Here is a 21,822-nt window from a genome sequence, read left to right on the forward strand (position 1 = left end):
ATGTGAAGGACGGGGTCGGGTGGGGGTGCTATAAACTTAAAGCTTATTTAATTAGAGAATAACCACCCCGTCCCTCTTTTGCATTATTTGGATCTAAAGACGACGTTCTGGACGGTTCTGTGTTAGCAAATTGGCTTTTTATCTGTATAAAAATATTAATATATGGTATGATAATAATTAAAACACAAACATATGGTATAATAAAAACGATATTCCAGAATGTACAAGATTATGTACCCATGCAAGAGCTGTAAGAGCTGGACATGTCCAGTAGGTGGCAGTAAATCGACTCGTGCTGTTTCATCTGCTCCACTAGAAGAAGAGGGAGATTCTAAAGACAGCTGATGTGACAGCGATAAAGTTATCAGCATGTAGGTATCACAGATAAGAACTAATATAAACTAAATCCGAAATAAATTGCATGTGTCTCTCACAAGCAGTCGAACGGGAATGGTAACCTCTTGCTGTGTTTGTTTATCTGTTCACTTCTCTAACTTGCGGTCTGTCGTGTTGTGCTCTTGACTGTTGCGACATGCTGTTAATGTTGTTTTAAAGAAAGAGCTTTTAGCTATTAATTTTGTAAACATAATACGATACCACATAAGCTCTTGCCATATTTAGAAATGTTAAATCAAACTTTCCTTAATTCCTGTTAGAGAGCCGCATGGCCTTTGGCGAATGAATGAATGTACGTTGGAGATTTAGGGTGAATTCAGAATATCCCTGCTTGAGTGTTTCTGTAGTCTGAATGAAACAAATACTTAATACGGTTCAGCTTAAAACCAGAGCTCAATTGATTTGAAGGTAAACCAGACAAAAATGACCATAAAATTCATCTCCATATTAGGGCCTGCAAACGTTTATAGCACAACCCTTTCAAAAACCCACGTACTTCCCAGTAGCATTTCACACTTGGCCTGTTAAAGCAAAAAAAAAAAAAAAAAGCTGTTAAAAGTTGTTTCCTTTTATTACTGATCTCCAACCAGCCTCTCCACTCTAAAACCAAAGTAATTAATGCATGAGAACTAACTAAACTGACTCCAGGCCAGTGTTAAAGGGCGCTTACATAGAAATGGATCGCTTAAGCCTCTTGTTTCCTGATTTTAACCCTCAGTTGCATGAGAGATAGTTTTGAAATATTAACTGGTAGTTCTGTCTCTCTGAGCGCTGCAGGTGAGGCTGGTTATTTTATTCACAAACTTTTCTGTGTTTACATTTTTATAGATTTGTGCTTTTTATTTTGAAGTGAAAATGGATTATGGTTTATGTCGGCATGCCGAATCTGCATCCTTTAGTCCATTGATAGTTCTGTCTTTGATGTTAGAAACTATTACTATCATTCATTTACATTTTACAGTTCCGTTTATGCATTTAGCAGACGCTTTTATCCAAAGCGACCTACAAAAGAGGAACAAAAGCAATTAGTCAAAGAGCCAGCAATATTCATAATATGCAATGGCAGGTTTATTAGAACATTTTTGTGAATGGCAAATTTTAAGTATTTTTTGTACAATAAAAGTTTTTCATTTTAGCTGTTTTTGTGCTTATCATTTGCGGTAACAAACTGCTGTATTATATTTCAGAATTATATTGACCATTGCCCACCCTGCTCTTTAGGTACATTGAAAAAGTCATATCAGATGGCTACTAGATTTAAAGGGATAGTTCAACAAAAAATGAAAATTCTGTCATGATTTACTCCCCCCTATGTTGTTCCAAACCGGTGTGACTTTCTTTCTCCTGTGGAAAGAAGATATTTTGAAACAATTATCTTGGAACAATGTGAAGGTGAATAATTAATGGCAGAATGTTCATTTTTGGGTGATCCATTCACTTCCATCCATTCATACATAGAAATGCGAACAAGTTTGTAGTGAATTTAGTGAATGCAAATCTGCATAGCTCAGAGACATACTAAAAACATGTTTAAACTGAACTTGAACACAAATGTGAATGCTTCAGTCATATTCTTTTCTAAACTATAGTTAGCACGAAGTCCATGTGGTGTAACAGAGGAATCACACATTCAGACAAACACAACAGCCACACATCAAGACCACAGCTTCCTCTGCTAATTTAACTTCAGCAGATAAAAAAATGGTAGTTTTATAAATTATATGTGCTATGAGAAAAAACTACTCATTAAATAGGTTGTTGCCATTGTTTTTGCTTGTGTTTGTTGCTTCAGTGCTGTGAATTACATCGTCAGTCTAGCTTTTTATCATGTGAAAATGACATGTGGAAGTGATGGTGATGAAAACTGTTGTGCGTTAAAAACCGCTGACAAATGTTGCAGCAAGTTAAAGATGGAACAGTCGAAAATAAGTGATTTTAATGAAATCAAGTGGATACTCCTCTGTTCCGCACTCCGCACTCTTAAAGGGATAGTTCACCCCAAAAATGAAAATTCTATCATCATTTACTCCCCCTCAAGTAGTTCCAAACCTGTATAATTTTCTTTGTTCTGTTGAACACAAAGGAAGATATTTTGAAGAGTGTGTTAAACTAAAAAGTTTTGGGGCACCATTGACTTCCATAGTAGTTTTTTTCCTACTATGGAAGTCAGTGGTGCCCCAAAGTGGCCTGGTTACAAACTTTCTTCAAAATATCTTCCTTTGTGTTCAACAGAACAAAGAAAATTATAAAGGTTTGGAACAACTTGAGGGTGAGTAAATGATGACAGAATTTTCATTTTTGGGTGAACTATCCCTTTAATGGCTCTAAAATATTCATGTTTGGGTGTAAAATCCCTTTAAAAGGAAAATTCTGTCATTTACTCACTCTCATGTGGTTCCAAACCTCTGTGAAGTTTCTTCTTCTTTTGAACTGAAAACTGTTTTTGTCTGTACAATAAAAGTCAATGGCGTCCAAAAGAACAAGTTGTTTTGACTTTTATTGTAGTAAAAAAATATATATTTTGTGTGTGTGTGTTCCACAAAAGAAAAAAGTCACACAGGTTTGGAACAACATGAGGGTTAGTCAATGAACAATTCTTTTAATAAAGTAAGAACGTTAAACTGCGAAATAACTCCAGATTTGTTCAAAAGCGACACTCTCTGACCCCAGTGTTGACCCCGTGTCCTTGGCGTGTGTGCAGGTGCGATGGCGACGTGAGCTGCGCAGTAGTTCGAATCGAACCTCTTCATGAGCGCTGGGACTTAGTGGAGGCGTGTGCTGAATTACTCAATGCCCAATGGCAACGCAGCATGGGGGCGCGAATTCACTCGCTCCGCCAGTCGAGCCACAGCTATCCTGTGTGTCTCTTGCTGCTGAAGGGGGAGAGGCGGAGTCAAGACGAGAAGGTAATAGGCCACGCCCGCTTGTCCCGCGTTCTGGGGAGCCGTAGTTTGTTTGTGGAGTCGGTGGTGGTGAGCAGCATGCTGCGAGGGAAGGGATACGGCCGTATCCTGATGGAGGCTGTTGAACGCTATGCCAAAGGACGGGGCTGCACCCGATTGTGCCTAACCACCCATGATAAGCAACACTTTTACGCTCATCTGGGGTTTGTGCTATCCAAACCTGTCCAAAGTGTTGGGACGCTGGCCTCTTTCATGCCTATGGAGGTGCTGCACAAGTTCTGTAGAAGCACAGAGAATGAGGAGGAAGAGAAGAAGTGTGATGTTAAGTTGTTTAACAATCCTGCACCATCTACACCTTCCGTTTTACCGCCGCCTCCACCACCTCCTCCTCCTCCTCCCCCACTTTCCTGTCCTCCTCCACCACCTCCTCCCCCTATTTCTGCTCCTCCACCTCCTCCTTCTTGTCCTCCGTCATCCTGGGCTCCAGTAAGTCAGACTTTGGAGCAAACGCCGTACACAGACAACAGAGGGTTGCCCATCTTCTGGATGCACAAGGACATCTGAAACTCATGCTACACTCCTTTAGTCTGGAATTATTCAGGGATACACAAAGAGTGAACGTCAGCCTGTTTGAACTGTATTAACTGGAAATACTGTGACAATCTGAATGTGTCTTAATCAGAGTTTACTTTGTTTTAACGGTTATTTTATTTTATTTTTTAAATGAAAGGTTAATCTTTTATCACAACCCTCTAAAAGAAATGTATTTGCTGAGATTATCTGTAGCTTTCAAAGGGTTTTATCAAAAATAAAAATGCTCTATAACTTTTCAAGTTTCGTGCTTGTGCTTGTCATCTAATAGGATCACATTTGAGGTTGGGAAGTTAATGCATAGCATTCCCTTTGGCATTTCTTTTTTTATCAACATTGGGATTTTATTTTAAATTTCAAAAGTTTGGGCTCAGTAAGATATTTAAATGTTTTTGAATAAAATCTCTTATACTCACTGCTCACTCCAAAATACAGTAAAGTAGTAATATTGTGAAATATTATTACAATTTAAAATAACTGTTTTGTATTTTAATATATTTTAAAATCTAATTTATTCCTGTGATGCAAATCTGAATTTTCAGCATCATTACTCCAGTCTTCAGTGTCACATGATCCTACAGAAATCATTCTTAATATACTGATTTGATAATCAAGAAACATTTCTTATTATCAATGTTGAAAACAGTTGTGGTGCTCAATATTTTTGTGGAAACCGTGATACATTTCTTCAGGATTCTTTTTTTTAATGCAAATCTTTTGTAACATTTTAAGTGTTACTTTTGATTAATTTAATGTGTCCTTGCTGAATAAATGTATTAATTTAAAAAAACATATATTATTAACCCTAAACTTTTGAACGGTAGTGTATGTATAAGACCTGCAACTGATAATCTTTTTTTCATCGTTTCTTAAAATGTTTTTATAAACACCTTTTTACCTTCATTAGATTTAGATTTTAAATGGTCTTGCAATGTGATGGTTTTTTAAAGGTGCACTATGAAAATGTTTTTGGGTAACAATGAACAGAACATCAATTATTGAGCAGTGCCTTGTCTCGTGTAGCCATAAAGCCCCTGGAAGGCAAGCCTGCAACCTTTAGCCAAAAAAGGGTAACGGCTAATGCTAACGCTCCGGCTGTGGCGGTATGGGCGGTACGCAGGGAAGGAGACCAGAGGCCATTACACGATAGATTGAGAGGTGCCGCGCGTGATTAAGTTAGCTGTTACGCTCTCTCCAATGGTAAGAGATACAGACCCTCTCATCTCCCTATAGTAATACAATCTTGGCCACAGCTGAAGCGTTAGCATTAGCCATTAAGTTTTTTTGGCAAAAGGTTGCAGGCTTGCCTTCCAGTGGCTTTGGCCAGACCTTCTGACTGATGGCAGAAGGTCTGGACTCTATCGCAGCTTTCATTGGCCAAGGATCACCCAAGAGGACGTTTGACTGACATTTAACGCAACCAATCACAGTTCGTTTTGTTCCGCGTCATGTTTAGGGGCGTGGAAACGTAGAGTCGATATCCCTACAATAACAGACCAGTGTACATCTAATAAATTAATCATTCAGGAACGTTGTGCAAGTTTACTGCAACAATGGAGCCGCGAACTTCAGATACTTTTGAAAAAACAGAGTTTAGTTGATCCTGGTAAGCACTCATTATCACAGTTGTAAACACAACAGTGTTCTTCTTCCACAAGGGGGTTTGGCATCACGGCATTTGTTTCCATGCGGACCAATAAAGAACGCAACACGCACGTCTCCCGAACATCCTGTAGAATTCAACCAACCAGATGAGGACTTCGAAAATCCTGAGGCGTTTCCACAGGGCATGACGTCTGAGGCTGAGACTAATAGAGTACCTCAGGGATGACGTGTTTTTGTAGGCAAAACCCGGAAGCGAGTTAGCATTTTAGGACTTCCGGTTCCATCGCCCCGAAGTCAGTGGGTTTTTTGAATGGGTTTTTGCTAAATCGCCTGATATAAGGTCTGTGGTTAACAAAGCCTCTAAATATTTTCACGTTTTGATCTATGACATAAAACACACCAGTTATAACCCGCTTGTGATTTTTTTAAACCTTTATTGTGTCTTAAAAACGGTGGCTGCTAACAAATTGCTAAAAGGGAAAAAACACAAGTAACTTGGAATTTTAGGTTTCAAACAGTGATAGAGAGGTCAAAATTTTGTTGCATCTTTAGTGGAGTATAGGACCTCAAAACACTGGATATCCCCTATACTTCCCTAATATAGACAAAATCATAGGAGTTTATTTCTTAAACTAAGTGCATAATTTTAATAGCTCCAGACTCATTTCTAGATTATTTGCTGCAAGGTATGATACTTAATATGAATGACACTAATTGTGTGTATTCCATAGGCATGCATTTGAGATCTTCTATTCCATATCCCATCCTCACCTTAGCCCTGTCAATCATCTTGTCTCCCAGCAACCCTGTTCAGAACATGGTTCAGGGGGCGGAGTCTGTCATCGGGAGGCATGGCTTTTCAGTGGTCTGGAATATGCCTACAGCTCGGTGTCAGCGTCGATACGGTGTCTCCCTGCCGCTGCATCAGTACAACATTATACATAACTCACAGCAGAGATTTCAAGGTCAGAAGATGAGCATATTTTATCAGCGCCGTCTGGGCCTCTACCCCTACATCAACCGTCAGGGGTCAAAAGTCAATGGTGGCCTGCCTCAACAAGGATCCCTAAAGGCTCATCTCTCATTGGCTGAGGCGCAGATCACTGAAGTGTTGAGACAGACGTTCAGTGGATTTGCTGTGTTAGATTGGGAGGCGTGGCAGCCCATATGGATGTGGAACTTCGGGACCAGAATTGTTTATCGTAAATTTTCTAAAAAGTTGGTTAGGTGGGAACATCCAGATATGTCAGAGGAGGAAGTGAAATCTGAGGCGAAGGCGGAGTTTGAATTAGCGGCAAGAGAGTTTATGGAAAAGACTCTGCGCCTTGGTGTTCGCCTCTGTCCAAATGGATTATGGGGGTTTTATGGGTTTCCTGGTTGCTTTAACAATCATGGCCAAGGACAGAGTGGATACACGGGGCAGTGCCACAATGGCACCGAGATTTTGAATGATAGACTGGCGTTTTTATGGCAACACTCCACTGCCCTGTATCCCAGCATTTATTTGTGGCGTAAACTGGCAGGACACACACATGCTCAACTAATGGTGAGGCATCGTGTACTTGAGGCCCTCCGAGTGGCATCCCAGCATTCACCTGGCACTGAAGCACTTCCTGTTTTTCCCTACGCCAGATTGGCATTCACACACACATTGACGTTCCTGAATCAGGTACCTACACAACAACACCCTGACCATTTCCACATGGTGTTTCACATTGTGAAGGTCAGAGCTCCAAGGTCCAGTCTTATCATGCGTTAGTGGGCTCTTCACCTCCACCCAGAATAGACACTGATAGAGGAGGGGATTTTACCCAGTACAGTAATAGGGTGACTCGCCTCATTCTCAATCTTCAAGTAGATGGTTCTCCTTTAGCCCAGATCCAAGCTCAATTAAAGTATATGAATTATTGGCCAATGCATTGTAAGCGCACAACAATACAATGCATTACTCTAAATACTTATCATGTATTTATTTATTTATTTATTTATTTTTGTTACTGTGGCTGTACTAACCTCCGGACACTAGGGAGCGACAGATTCAATAAAAGGTCATCTTTAAAAAACATTAATTTATTAAGACTGTTAAATGTAACCTTTAGCTAATTTAATTTAATTAATTAATTTAATTTTTGCTTTCAGTGTTTTATTTTTTTATTTAAACCAAATATTATAGATTTTTTATATAGGACATTTATAGGTTATTGAAAATATTCAGAAACAGCCAGAATATAATATTGGTGAATCTCTAGGTCTGACCTTCTGTTATTGTAGTATTATTTAAATACTATTATTGTTTTATTAATATTTTAGCTTAGCTTTTATTTGTTTTTGTTCTTTCTTGCGCTGACCCATTCTACAGCATTCACATACTTTCATAGAGCATGTTTCAAGCTTAGAGTGTATTAATTCTGCAGGCTGATCTGGCTTTAAAAACTATATTATTGTGTGAAACTGTATTATAATATGTGTGTATCTTTTTTTAGACAGATTTGGAGCACACACTAGGTGAAAGTGCTGCTTTAGGTGCCGCTGGAGTTGTGTTATGGGGCGAGCTGAGTTTTGCCAAGTCCAAGGTCAGCAGGCTTAACTGTGTGTAAAATTTACCTTTGTGTGATAACCTAATTATATAATTTCTGTTGTATAAATCCAAACGTTGTCAGTACACAAACTGAAAATGTATATTATTCTATATTAGATTCAGCACACATCTCATTACTCATTGCTGGAGTTATGATATAACACGTTTCTTTCTTTCTCCAGCGGCAGTGCGCCCTCTTGCGTGATTACCTAGGCTCAGTATTAGGAGAGTATGTCATCGCCCTGCAGGCCAGTGTAAGGAACTGCAGCCAAAGAATATGTAACGCCCATGGACGCTGCACTCGACGGGACCCTCACTCAGGTTACATGATCCCTCTACATGGTACCCATGAAGCTCTTCCTCTCAGTGACATGAGGTCAAAGTTCAAGTGTTTGTGTTATGAAGGATGGAGTGGAGAACAATGTGAGAAAAGAACTTCCTAAGAACAGTGTGCTGTCCTGATTTCCCCTGCTTATAAACCACACACTGACTCAATAGCGATTTGAATAGATGCTTTTGATTCATCCAACAACAATGAAGGCAAACATGTTAAAGTCAATGTTAAACCCTGTTTGGAACCCATTTAATTTCTGTAATGTGACATTTATGAGTTAAATAGAATATTCAATGAAAAAAAAAGAAAGTAGACTTGAGTTTATCCATCAGGAATTGTTTGGATGGTGAAAAGTGGGTGTTATACATACTAGAATGGGGTTAGACTTGAATCTTACTAAGCTAAACATTGCCTAAATAGCTATTTATTAACATTATCCAATAGAGTGCAACCATTCCAGAAGTATTTTTTCCCATTCATTTTTCCTGAAGGGACTTTAAAAAAGTCTTTCTTAAAAAGTTATAAGCTATTAACCAAACCAACAAGCTACGACGTGAAGTGAAACTTTAATTTAAAGCATAAAACTATTTGAAAATAAAGGTTCAAGACTGTGTACTTAACAGCTTTATAAAAGAACTACAATCTCATGAAGCACAGCAAATGATATTGTTGAAATAAAAACAAATATTTAAGTAGTTTGATTAGGGAGACTCGATTACGGGAGTGGGTGGGCACTAGAAAGTTATTTTGCCCTGATTTGCTTGTTTCGATTCTCTGATTGTTGGAAATATTGCAAAACCATGGGCAATGTAGTTTTTCACCAGAAATTATGCTGTTAAAAAATTAACAGCTGTTATTTAAAAAAAAATCATTAGAAGTAATGTAGAATGGTCTGTCTTTAAAAGTTTATAAGTTATAATCCCATTTATGGAGAAAATAAATGGGATTTTTACTTCTGGAACCTGACTGTTGCACTCTATAACCCCATGGCCTAAGTGACATAAGCAGCAATGGAAAGTCATTTTAAGAGCACAGATAAATCATTGACAAAAAGACCAGGAACATAATTAATAGTAAATTGGGCCAATTTTGATTTTCATTTTTCATTTAAGTGCTTCAAAAACCCAACAAAATGTAAGAACCATGTCGTTTATAATTTATTTTTACTCTTTATTTCTTTTAAAATGATTTTTTTCTTATTAAATAGAACATCATAGTCTATATAATTATTTACAGTCGTTGTGCAGTCACTCACGATAGTGAATGTTCTTGCTCATTCAAAACATCCTTGATCAAGCATGTTTTATATCACAATTTAATATGTTTGTTTATAGTGATATCAACAAATTAAAATATATTATTCATATTCTTTCCATATTTGCTAGTGTGGTTTTGTTTTATCATTTGCTGGAGTGAAACTAATGTACAAGTGTACAAAACAACACTGGTGAAAAAACACTTAAATCACTACATTGTTGTCTTTTAAACAGGGCAAGTAAATGTTTTTGAGCAAGATAACTGACTAATGGATTCCACCAGAGTAATAGAAGACTTTAAGACAGAGAATCACACATATTGATGTAAAGTTCTCAATCATTAGCAGACTCATAAACAGTGCTCTTCTCTCAGTGTTGTCACAGTGCAGTGGTGTTTGTGTCGAGTGATATGTTCTTATGGTCGTTGCTCTGTGAGGTTGATGTTCAGCTTTTGCAGCTGTTGTAAGAGTTGCGAGATGTCTTCAGCTGTTTCCTGTTTCTGTTTCACCATCTCTAGAAGTGTGTGGAGAGCACTGCTCTGCTGGACTGGAGGGTTAGTAACAGAAAACAGATGTTATTTGGTGAAATAACAGTTTAACTGGCTCTCTAAATGAATGTTCCAGGTTCAATATGTTTGAAAAGCTCTGTCAACAGCATCCGTGGAATAATAATGATTACCACAGAAAGTCATTTGGACAATTTAATAGCAACAAAAATTGCGGTTAAAGTAAGGCACAAAAAGACGTAGAAATGTATTCCCACTTCAAAAATGACAAATTTAGACAACTTTACAGCACAAATTTTAAAAATCTTACTGAATAATTTAAGCGCTTTAAAATTATGAGCTTCACTCCAGTAAGATGGGAGGAAAAATTATATTTCAATGCTTTTGCGTTCTCTTGTAAAACTTTCATGATGGAAAAAATATGATAAGGTTGGAGCAATAACTACATTTCAAAGCAAATGCATAGTTTCTTGAGGGAATGGAATAGTTTTGTGAGAGAAAACGCAAAGTTTCTTGGGAGAAAGTGGCATTTTTGCGAGAGAACGCAAAGTTTATAGGGGGAACGTGATTCTTTTTTGAGAGAATGCAAAGTTTCTCGGGGGAGCACGATACTTTTGCGAAAGAACGTATGGAGTCCCTAAAGGGACATGGTGATGGAAAAAATATGAGATGGGAGAAAAAAATATATTTAAATGCTTTTGCATTGCCCAAGAAACTGCGTTCCTTCGCAAAACCTTTGCATTCCCCCAATAAACTTTGCATTTACTTGCAACGTTTTGAGAGCGAAGTTTCTCGGGGGAGAGCAAACATTTTGTGAGTGAATGCAATGTTACTCAGGGGAATGCAAAACATTAGCAAGAGAATGTAAAAGCATTGAAATTGTATTTTTCCTCCCATCTCATATTTTTTCCATCATTGTGTGGGGCTCTGTATAAGTTTGACAAAATTCCACAAAAGCTGTCAATGGAGCTTAACTTGTATTGAAGCAAAAACATTTCTTTCAGTTTAGCCTTAAACACATTAATTTCAGAATTTCAGCTTTAACAAACAGATTTTCTCACCTAAAAAACTGAAGATAAGAATGAGAGTAAGGACGAACACAATGATGGCTGCACATGCTAAGAAATAGTGTCGCCTATTGGAAGTGCAAATGTCATTCAGTCGGCTCACACAGGGCCTTCTCACTGGTTGACCTGTTTGATAGACAACTGCCCGATCCTGCATCTGGAGGTTCCCGTTGGTGGAAGGAGGAGGTGGACGGGGTGGCTGAATACCTGACAGTCAAAGGTAGGTTTGAGTTGTATAGAAACCAATAAGGATTTCATACATACAGTGATGAAATACCTTTGCTGTGCTGTTCAGAGTGTGTGCGGTGCAGGTCATTGATGGAGTCGACCGAATGGAGCTCAATCTCTGTCAGGTCTCGCTCGCTGACTCGAACAAATGCTGGAGGAGGAGATGGAGTGGACTTCATGATCACTCCCAATACTGAGAAAAAGACAAAATGCAAACCTGATTTAAAGATTCAAATATATTCATAAATGAGTATTCTGTCATCTTTACGCCCCCCTCATGCCATTCCAAATCTGTATGACTTTATAAATATGGCTTGTGCACTATATTTCAAATCTTCTAAAGTCATATGTTAAAGGGATAGTTCACCCAAAAATGAAAATTTGATGTTTATCTGCTTACCCCCAGGGCATCCAAGATGTAGGTGACTTTGTTTCTTCAGTAGAACACAAATGATGATTTTTAACTCCAACCGTTGCGGTCTGTCAGTCGTATAATGCATGGCAATGGGAACTGCCTTGAGTGCACGCACGGCATCCGGTGTGTGAGGTCTGAATGCACTCTGATGCCGGAAGTGATCGCTCGCACTCATTGACATATACACGCGAGAGATCACTTCCGTCATCAGAGCGTGTTTTTAGACCTCACCAACCGGATGCTCAAGGCGGTTGGACATAGTGGTGTATTAGAGGTAAAAAATGATATAAATACTGTTCGGTTTCGCACACAAACTGATCGTTTCGTGTCTTAGGACATCAATGTTTCTTCACGAGCCGCAGGGTTTAATTTGGATTTGTCTGTGCTTGTTTTTTTTTTTACTCTTATAGATGGAGTTCCCATTGTCATGCATTATATGACTGACAGACCGCAACGGTTCGAGTTAAAAATCATCATTTGTGTTCTACTGAAGAAACAAAGTTACCTACATCCTGGGCGTAAGCAGATAAACATCAAATTTTCATTTTTGGCTGAAATATCCCTTTAACTTCATGTGAGAGACAGACTAAAATTGAAGTCCTCCAGTAAGCTGTTAATTACAAGTAATTGTAATTTCATGGGACAGAGCAAAGAAAACAATCTACTTTTCTCTTTTTGTGTTTCCATTAAGAAAGAAAGTCCTACGGGTTTGAGGAGACACGAGAGTGAATAAATGATGCCAGTATTGTAATGTTTGGGTGAACTATTCCGACTAACAAAAAGAGCAGAAGACATTTACTTATGTGAATGACAACATATTCCCATCCATTGATGAACAGTCACTAAATTAACTGTAATACTATATAATATTACAGTCAAAGTGCAGCTTTATTGATGTTAAATATGCTGCATTTGCCTAATGTGAGGCTATAGTGCCATTTCTTTTGAACAGCTATATTTATCTCAAACATTTCGCCAACTTTGATGCATGACTAAAATCCAGTAATGTAAGTTTTTAAAGCATGGAAACAGCAGTGATGTTACATGTTCCCATAATTCATATTGAATAAACAGAGACATTTGTTTGTTTGATAGCCTACTGTTCACAATACCAAAAACAAAACTCTTTTCAACCCCTTATACATCTCAGATAAAGACAGTAAACACTGCATGCACCAAACATCTCATCCCATCACTCTAAACCAGGACTCATTTGAATAGTCTCAGTTGAATATTGGCTGAATAGATTAAACTGAGATCAGTAGCAGGTGATTATTATTATTATTTTTTTCATGTAAACTGTTTGATGCCTCTACTATGGCCCAGATACGTATCTATACAACTAATTTCTTAGTATACATTGTAACACGGTAAACTGTTGATGCCTGTGCATGTGTAGACTTACCCTCAGACTGTCTTCATCAAACGCTAGTAGACGCCTGTTCGTGTTTGCGTTGTTTAAAAACACTGAAGAAAAGGCAGAGAAAGACGCGGAGATTTGGATAGTCTTCTCATACGGTCTGAAACGATCTGTGTCCGTCTCGTCCGCCTGGCACCTCTACCCCTAAACACAGCTCAAAATCCCCAGACCCAAAATAGCTACAGTCTCATGGTGGAGAAGAGAGGTTATTTATAGATTTGGGGCCAAACAATCATTCAGTAACATGCGGACTGTGTGTATTTTGTGATACAGCCATATTAAAACTTTGATAATGGCGTTAGAGAAAGTTTGATGTTCAGTTAATAGTATGAATGCGTTTCTTATATCCATTAGATTCTTCAGTTAATATTAGGGTTGTATAAAAATTAACACATAAAAATTACTGTGTTTTACAAACTAAGCGAATTGGTTTTGTACCTAGAACAGGGTTCACATCGTGCATCACAGATTACCGAACGAATGATGGTGGAAGCAATGGGTGGAGCTTGACGTCCAGCTCCCCCTCGTTGGACGTAATGGGTGGAGCTAGACAGTCCAACCACAACATAACCCTATCGCTAAACATAACTCCGCCCATTAAGTCCACAGAGGTGGAACTGGACAAGAAAAGCTCCACCCATTAAGTCCAGAGGTCATTTGGCACTGCGAGCACCACTTGAGTTCTGGTGGGTCAAATCAAGTGTAGTCTGGAATGAATAACTCCTAATGAGTCCGGGAAATGTGTCATAGTTAAAAAGATATAGCCTACATTGTTTTGTTGTGATCAGTATTTTTATATGAAATAATTCAATATGTTGCCATATTTCTGTTTGTTTAGTAATGCTATAAAGGTCACCTCTTTGTCACATCAAATATTATATTTCTTATGCGCCATATTCTTATGGTCTGTGGCAATTTCTCAACAGCACGTGTGCGTCAGGAATTCCAACTACATTTCCCAGGATTCTCTGAATCTGTTTTGCAGTGAAAGCAGAATTACGAGTGAGAGTCGAGTCCAAACGAGCTGACAGTTCACCGTGAGATCGTGCTGCTTGCGCTGGGTTTTTGAAGAACTGCTGTGAAACTAAACGAAACACAACATGATTGCTCGGGCTTTTGCAAATGGACTCTGTAACCGACTTTCCAGGGAAACCACGCGGACTGTCGGGTTGGGGGTAACGGGGCGGCAGAACAGACAAGCTTCCACAGAGGTATGCACGGTACCGGGATAATCAAAACCATCTTAAGCTGTGCAAACAACTTAAAATAAACCAAATCCTTTGCAAAGCCGTGACAAAAGACTAAAGATCATTCCCTGCAATGTGTATAAAGGGAAAGTTTGCAACTGGTGCATTTCAGTGTAGTTCTTATTCTAAAATGATTTTGAATCCATGGTTTTAGTGGTCTATTATGGCTCAGGGTGTCGTTCATGCACGAGGAACACGGCATCTGCTGTGCTGTCCGCTCGAGCTGCTGCGATAATTAAGAGCACGAGAGCGTCCATCCGTTCAGGGTCCTCGCGGCTTTGACTCTGAATCACTGAAAAACACACACTCCTGTTCATATTGAGTCCCTGCGGAGTGTTCACCGCTCTCTCACACTCTCTCTGCTCTTTGTAGAAGTTCACTTCACTTGGGATTTTCTTTCCCATCTGGAACACCCAGTAACGTCATCAAACGACAATGAGTCGCTGAGATTTAGTTTTTTTTTTTTAATGACAGACACACATAAGCGGTTTAAAGTTCAAACGTGCATGAATATACTAAATTGTATTTTTTAGCTCATGTACCACTACAAGGTTTAAGCTAGTCCTAGATTAAAATGCCTTTTTGAGCTGTTTTAACTGAAAGAAACTTGCACTGACGTATCTTAAAATATATCAGTGTTATTGTTTTGTCTCGAGATACACATCAGTAATGTTTTTTTCTAGGGTACATAAAACCCTACATAAAAACCCTAATTGGAATCAGGCCTAATCCTGGCTTAGTCTAAGCCCTGTCTGTGAAACCGGGCCATAATTTCTAAAATATCTAAAATAATATGATCTTGTGAAAACTACATGTTTAATAATTGCAATAATTACTATTAAAATAATTAAACTGGTAGTCTCAGTTGACAGGACACTGAATTCTCTTGAACTTCTAAACACTGTGTGTGAAACCTGAAGTAATAAAGATAAAGTCACACACACACTTTCTCTTGGTAGATCAGATAGCGTTCTAGTCTCTCATTCTGACTACTTGGTTGACTTTGGACTGGTTTCGTAAATGGTAAATAGCTAATGTGGCCTAATGTGAGGTGACAGTGGCTGGACTCATAGGCAGGAGCCAGTTCTTGAGGTCAGAGGTCACAGCACCAAAAGCTGTATCACGCACAGGATCTTATTTATTGTGTAATTTATTAAACTCTCAAACATGCTGGACAACATACAGGATACTGTGGAAATTAAAGTTTTTAGTACTATAAATATTATACTTTATTATTATTATTATATATATATTAATATATATATTAACTTTATCCCACAGGATTTATTTGCACTGCTTTTTCTCTGTATCTAGGTGGCACTCAAGAAGACCCCGCTATATGATTTCCACAAGGCTCAGGGTGGTAAGATGGTGGAGTTTGCGGGATGGAGTATGCCTGTGCAGTACAAAGACAGTCACATTAACTCACACATGCACACACGCCAGCACTGCTCCATCTTTGATGTCAGTCACATGCTGCAGGTCAGTGTGTAGACGTTCAAAGTACTGCCATTGTAGGCATTTGTAGACCAATGTGGATTTTTTTTGACCCAATACTGATTTTAATAATTGAGTACAAATTATGTGAAATAGTTTAAAGGGCCAATTTTTCTGACAATATTCAATATCATGAGGTAGTAGTGTGAAGTGTGTCTGAATGTGTCTGATTTGTTGTTTTCTCCTCATAGACTAAAGTCTATGGTAGAGACAGAGTGAAGTTCATAGAGTCTCTGATTGTTGGAGACATTGCTGAACTAAAAGACAACCAGGTATGATAACAGAGTGTTAATAACCGCAAACTTCGTCACAATGAAATAAAAAATTGTGTATGGAATATTATTGCAGTATTTATTATAAATGAATTATCTGTTCACATAATTTTTTCAAAATGAATGGGCCCTCGTAATCTTTAATCAAAATAAGTTCTCCTCCCTCTTGCATCTCTTCCAGGGTTTCTGTGGATCTCAAAAAGTCTTAATTCACCCTTACACAGAATAAGGCCTTAAAAAGGTCTTAAATCAGAGCAGAAAGTCTTAAATTCATAAAGTTATGCCATTAAATATTGCATGCATTTTAAAAATAATAATATCTTCATCAGTATTTTTGTCCTATTTTCTAATACAAATATCTAAACATCTATATGATATATTTACTTGAGATGCAAATGTAAAATGATGAACAAAATGAAGTGAGTTTATGCTTAAAACAAGAACAAATATCTGACAATGAGTTATGAAAACTTGCCTTTGAATTAAGTTGATTTTTCTGAGCCCATTGGTAGATATTTGGTTTTTAAGCATAAACTCACTTCATTTTGATCAGTTTCACAGAAAACAAGACTAAATTTTTTATTTCATTTTTGTATCTCCAGTAAATGCATCTTGATTTAAGAATCTTTAGACAACTGCACTGGAAAACAAGACAAAAATACTTCGGAAGAACATCACATTTTTGCAGTGTGATCAGAAGATAGAGTAAAAGTTATGTCCATATTCTAGTGGTTGAGAGCAGAGGTGTTCAAGTCCCAACACCCCCCATTTATAAGTTAAAAGTTGTTTTCAAACTCTGAAGTTTTGCTAATTGTGTTTCTCCCTAGACATTTACATTTAGAGAACATATTGACGTATTGTATTCCCTTCAATATATTGCTTTACTTGATCTTAAAAAGGTCTTGAAAAAGTCTTTTACCTCCATAAAATCTGCAGAAACCCTGCTCTTCTCTTGATGACGTTTTTTGGCGCAAGAGCGGGGCAACCTGTCACTCACATGACCACAACCATCTAATCTATTCCCAACAGACAAAATTGAGTCCTGCCCTACATTTTTTCATTTCACTTGGATATACATCATAAAGGGAAGAAAAGACTGTCGCAATTTCCTTTTCATGCCGACTTAATTTACAAAAAAAATTTTAAAAAATGATTTGGTCATCCAAAATATATTTTTTTAGGGCACTCTCTCCCTCTTCACAAACAATAAAGGAGGAATCATGGATGATCTGATTGTGACCAAGACAGATCAGGACTACCTGTATGTTGTCTCCAATGCTGGCTGTGCAGACAAAGACTCGGCTCATATGCAGGCGAGTAACATTAATGATAATTAAACATGCTCATCACTTGATTCTAATCGTTTGATCATGGCATTTATTGAATTTTTTTATTTTGATTTTATAATGACTGTGGAAATGTATTGTAGATATTGCAAAGATTATATTAACTGTCCTTAAACACCACAAGGGGGCATCCAAATTCCTTAACATTTTTCATTTCCAGTTTTGTTAAATGCTGTTGTGTGAGAATCTGATTCTTTATTGTAGTTTATTTATGAGTATTTATGAGTATGTTTATTTGCATGCGTGCATGTGTGTCTGCTCAAAAGTTTGTGTTTGTTTTAGGCCAGACTGCAGGAGTTCAAATCGGCAGGTCATGATGTAGATTTGGAGTTCATGGAAGAAAGTCTCATCGCTCTGCAGGGTAAGTCGTGGGTCTGTGATATACATGCATGGTAATACTGCCCACATTCCTGCTTTATACTTTTATAAAGTACATTGGTGTGTGTGTTATTTAAATGTATAATGTACATTTTCAAGCATTTGATTGATTGTATGTTTATTCATGTGTATGTAGGCCCATCAATGGCCCAGGTTCTGCAGAAAGGTGTGGGTGATGACCTCAGGAAGCTGACCTTTATGACCAGTGTATTGACCCCAGTGTTTGGCATCCAGGGCTGCCGGGTCACACGCTGTGGATATACAGGGGAGGATGGAGTTGAGGTGAGTGATCTCCATCTGACTGTATGACAGCTATCCTGATATTATTTACTACCATGCAGAAGTTTGTTATCAGTAAGTTGTCATTTTTTTTTAAAAAAGACGTTTCTTGGTTCCACAAAAATATTAAGCAGCACAACTGTTTTCAACATTCATAATAATAAGAAATGTTACTTGAGCACCAAATCAAAATTTTCAACTGTTTTCTGAAGGATCATATATTAAAATAGAAAACAGTTATTTTAAATTGTAATATCATTTCACAATATAACTTTTTTTACTGCATTTTGATCAAATAAATGCAGTCTTGGTGAGCATAAGAGACTTCTTTCAAAAACAAAACTATAAATCTTAAAGACTTGAACAGTATGTGTCCAATGACTATTATCAATAATTAGAGGCACAAATATATTTTTTCCCAATATAAGAACTATTAGAAATATTATCTAACATAAAATTAGCTTAAAATAATTAGTTTTAAACACTTTTTGGGGGGTTGGTTTGTGTATATTTTTTTGGGCTGCATTTAAATTTCTTGCCTGTACACATGATTTATTCAGATATCAGTACCACCTGGAGACGTTGTCTCGCTGACTGAAAAGCTGTTAGCCAACAGTGAGGTGAAACTCGCTGGTCTTGGTGCCAGAGATAGTCTCAGGCTGGAGGCAGGACTTTGTCTCTATGGCAATGACATTGATGAGACCACCACACCTGTGGAAGCAAGTCTTGTCTGGACTATAGGTGCGTCAAGACTTTTATTATCAGTTCTTGTGCAAGTATATTGGGTGTTAATCTATTTATTTGTGTTAAGGTAAGCGCCGTCGACAGGCACGAGATTTCCCCGGTGCTGACATTATTGTTCCACAAATAAAGGCAAAGACACAGAGAAAGAGAGTGGGACTGATCTCCACTGGACCACCGGTCAGACAACACACACCCATCCTGTCATCTGATGGCAGGGTTATAGGTAACAAATTCATTTGTGTTTAAAGGATTAGCTCACTTTCGAATAAAAATTAGCCCAAGCTTTACTCACCCTCAAGCCATCCTAGGTGTATATGACTTTCTTCTTTCTGATGAACACAATAGGAGAAATATTAATAAATATCCTGACGCATCCGAGCTTTATAATGGCTTTGAACAGGAGTCATGAGAATGAGCTGAAGAAAGTGCTTCCATCCACATCCATCCATCATAAACGTGTTCTCCACATGGCTCCGGGGGGTTAATAAAGGCCTTCTGAAGCGAAGCGATGTGTTTGTGTAAAAAAAAAAAAAAAAAAAAAAAAAAAAAAAATCTATATTTAACAATTTATGAAGTAAAATATCTAGCTTCCGCTAGACCGCCTTCCGTATTCAACGTACAAAGAAAGTGTAAAACTCTTGCAGTTCAAAATGCTTACGCTGCGTCCTATGCCTTCCCTATTCAACTTTTCAAATATAGCTGTTTGTGAATGCAGGTCTGCAAAGTTTCAAAGATCAAAGTGCACAATAAATGGAGTGATTGTCTCCCAAAAGAAACAAACGATTCTGAACGGCCTGAAATGAGTTGTCAGAAATTTAATCATACTTTCTGCATGAACCTATGTAGGATTGTAACAAATTTGCATAGTGTCAGGTCTTCATTAGCTGCCCGCGAACAACATCTACTTTGACCTGCCCTCAAACATTGTAGTTGTAGCTGAGGCCTGAAGAGTTTGGTTCATGTTATCAACATGTTGAGAAGATGCTCTTTTCTGTGCTGCGAGAGCAAATCCACTTTGCATGCACTTCCAAAGGATGAGGACTCTGGCTTGAATTGATACGGTAAAGCCAGCACCATTATTACTGAGTTTGTATCACTGTGTAAGCACTGAGGAAGCCTACAGAGATGTAATTCAGATATAGTCGTGTTTGGGGTTTAAAGAGACCCAATCCTTTATCGAAACGATTCGGACACTGTGAGAAAAGATGTAATGCTGCGATGTATATATATTTTTTTTTACCATGGATGCGTGTAAACCTATTGTACTAGGAGACCTCCAAAACAAATTTAGGAACCTTTAAATTAACATAATAGGGGCACTTTAAAAGAATAGTTCAAAGTCATTATTTACTTACCCTCATGCCATTCCAAACCCATATGATGTTATTTCCCGCCCACTTTATTTTAGGTGAGGTCACCAGTGGATGCCCCTCCCCCTGCCTCAAGCAAAACGTTGCCATGGGCTATGTGGAAGCTGGTTTCAGTAAAGTGGGCACATCAATCCAGGTGGAAGTGAGGAAAAAAGCAGTACCAGCAGTGGTCAGCAAAATGCCATTCGTGCCAACCAAGTACTACATGGGCCAGTAGACCTACTGATCAGAAACCCATCTGTGTTTAAGAGAGGGTCTGTCGTAGATCTGTCTGGATGTATTTAACACTGGATTACCACTGGGATGGAAACCAACATTAGAGATTATGTAAAGCCTGGGACACACGTCAACTTTGAGCATTCCATAAGGCAAACACAAATGCAAACTTTAAACACTTTCACAATTTACTTTCGTGTAGTTGTAAGTAAATTACATTCCAGAACATTTTGTAATAATTGCACAACATTATGGCCACTACACTAGAAATTCAAATCAAATGGACTTTCAGGATGTGGGATAGGACCACTTGTTGTTGGTGTGTGTGTCTAACATAGAGCACTTAACATGTTAGTTTGAGTGTGGGAAGGTGACATCTGTTTTAAAGACTACTCAGTAAGATTTATTTAAAAAGTTTGCTACACCTCTGGTTTGTTTTATGCCAGTGTACTTCTTTAGTGTCATAGTTCTATGATGGACAATGATAAGATCATTAACAAAGCTAATCTGAATGAGATATATATGTAATATTAGAAAAGTGCCTAATTTCTAAGGAGTAGTTTGTCATGCTGTAGTAATTATTAATGTCATCATCTTTTAACTTCAGACCACATCACTGTGAAGCCTTTCTGTTTTTGTTTCTTTTTGGGATGTGATTAAATAATTACATTTTATTTTATATAATTTTATAAACCTTTACCTGATTGGTATAGTAGTGTTCCTTAGCAGCCAGTGAACAGTTTGGTAGGATTTGTATTTGTATTCGTATTGTGGGCTGTCATTTAAATAAAACTTAAGTGTATATATTTTAGATTTTTGTTATATTTACAGACATAAAATTTGGCTATTTAAGGAACTGGGTGTAAATTATATAACGTTTTGCGATGAGTAATATTAGTTGATTTGTTTAGTTAATTAATAAACAGAAAAAAGCGGGTATTGATATTGTGAATAACTAACTTGTTAAAGAGTGAATGGGTTTTGTGGTCGGTGCTGTTAAACCTGACGGCCACGTGTACCACCGTCTCATTCTATGAAAATTACTAGCGACATAAAACCATAAAAGTCAGGGTATACTGACAGTTCTGATTAGCGTCTTAATTGTTTTCAAGCAGAAAAAAAAGTTTATAAAGCTGTAACTTTTCTGCAGACTGTGCAATCCAAACATTTCTGAA

At 37.8% G+C, this 21,822-nt stretch overlaps 4 protein-coding genes across 6 annotated transcripts; 3 read left to right on the plus strand and 1 right to left on the minus strand.

Annotated features, from left to right (window-relative positions):
• The first annotated feature begins 226 nt into the window (after positions 1-226).
• Positions 227-4,132, plus strand: LOC127517739 (N-alpha-acetyltransferase 80). Of its 2 annotated transcripts, none has more exons than XM_051903815.1 (2): positions 227-371; positions 3,098-4,132. In XM_051903815.1, coding segments are annotated over exons 1-2 (768 nt in total). In that variant the 5' UTR covers positions 227-369; the 3' UTR covers positions 3,864-4,132. The 2 variants fall into 2 exon arrangements, with proteins under 2 accessions (XP_051759775.1, XP_051759773.1); XM_051903813.1 differs by having other exon boundaries at positions 297-453.
• Positions 460-9,784, plus strand: hyal3 (hyaluronidase 3). The gene is made up of 4 exons (XM_051903799.1): positions 460-1,173; positions 6,227-7,164; positions 7,979-8,068; positions 8,256-9,784. The coding sequence occupies exons 1-4, from the start codon at positions 1,119-1,121 to the stop codon at positions 8,514-8,516; spliced, it is 1,344 nt and encodes a 447-aa protein (XP_051759759.1). The 5' UTR covers positions 460-1,118; the 3' UTR covers positions 8,517-9,784.
• On the minus strand, positions 9,554-13,807 carry si:dkey-20d21.12 (uncharacterized protein LOC556245 homolog). Of its 2 annotated transcripts, XM_051903823.1 has the most exons (5): positions 13,737-13,807; positions 13,284-13,484; positions 11,513-11,656; positions 11,230-11,442; positions 9,554-10,209 (listed from the first exon to the last, which is right to left on the minus strand). In XM_051903823.1, the coding sequence occupies exons 3-5, from the start codon at positions 11,640-11,642 to the stop codon at positions 10,079-10,081; spliced, it is 474 nt and encodes a 157-aa protein (XP_051759783.1). In that variant the 5' UTR covers positions 11,643-11,656; positions 13,284-13,484; positions 13,737-13,807; the 3' UTR covers positions 9,554-10,078. The 2 variants fall into 2 exon arrangements, with proteins under 2 accessions (XP_051759783.1, XP_051759781.1); XM_051903821.1 differs by lacking the exon at positions 13,737-13,807 and having other exon boundaries at positions 13,284-13,733.
• Positions 13,808-14,218: 411 nt separating this feature from the next.
• On the plus strand, positions 14,219-21,458 carry amt (aminomethyltransferase). Its single transcript, XM_051903800.1, has 9 exons — positions 14,219-14,509; positions 15,860-16,027; positions 16,234-16,314; positions 17,496-17,627; positions 17,943-18,021; positions 18,175-18,320; positions 18,878-19,058; positions 19,129-19,284; positions 20,470-21,458. The coding sequence occupies exons 1-9, from the start codon at positions 14,399-14,401 to the stop codon at positions 20,646-20,648; spliced, it is 1,233 nt and encodes a 410-aa protein (XP_051759760.1). The 5' UTR covers positions 14,219-14,398; the 3' UTR covers positions 20,649-21,458.
• The last annotated feature ends 364 nt before the right edge of the window (positions 21,459-21,822 follow it).

Source organism: Ctenopharyngodon idella, chromosome 8 (genome assembly GCF_019924925.1).
Source record: "Ctenopharyngodon idella isolate HZGC_01 chromosome 8, HZGC01, whole genome shotgun sequence".
In the NCBI taxonomy this organism is placed as follows: domain Eukaryota; kingdom Metazoa; phylum Chordata; class Actinopteri; order Cypriniformes; family Xenocyprididae; genus Ctenopharyngodon; species Ctenopharyngodon idella.

Bases quoted from the DNA above. Each gene is read 5' to 3' on its own strand.
- LOC127517739 (XM_051903813.1), top strand. From the start codon at position 422: ATGTGTCTCTCACAAGCAGTCGAACGGGAATG. The intron at 454-3,097 runs GTAACCTCTTGC...GCGTGTGTGCAG, and splicing joins CAAGCAGTCGAACGGGAATG to GTGCGATGGCGACGTGAGCT.
- hyal3 (XM_051903799.1), top strand. From the start codon at position 1,119: ATGAGAGATAGTTTTGAAATATTAACTGGTAGTTCTGTCTCTCTGAGC. The intron at 1,174-6,226 runs GTGAGGCTGGTT...TGTATTCCATAG, and splicing joins TGTCTCTCTGAGCGCTGCAG to GCATGCATTTGAGATCTTCT. The intron at 7,165-7,978 runs GTACCTACACAA...ATCTTTTTTTAG, and splicing joins CATTGACGTTCCTGAATCAG to ACAGATTTGGAGCACACACT.
- si:dkey-20d21.12 (XM_051903823.1), bottom strand. From the start codon at position 11,642: ATGAAGTCCACTCCATCTCCTCCTCCAGCATTTGTTCGAGTCAGCGAG. The intron at 11,443-11,512 runs GTATTTCATCAC...TTTGACTGTCAG, and splicing joins CTCTGAACAGCACAGCAAAG to GTATTCAGCCACCCCGTCCA. The intron at 10,210-11,229 runs GTGAGAAAATCT...CTAACCCTCCAG, and splicing joins TCTTATCTTCAGTTTTTTAG to TCCAGCAGAGCAGTGCTCTC.
- amt (XM_051903800.1), top strand. From the start codon at position 14,399: ATGATTGCTCGGGCTTTTGCAAATGGACTCTGTAACCGACTTTCCAGG. The intron at 16,315-17,495 runs GTATGATAACAG...ATATTTTTTTAG, and splicing joins CTGAACTAAAAGACAACCAG to GGCACTCTCTCCCTCTTCAC. The intron at 17,628-17,942 runs GCGAGTAACATT...TGTTTGTTTTAG, and splicing joins AAGACTCGGCTCATATGCAG to GCCAGACTGCAGGAGTTCAA.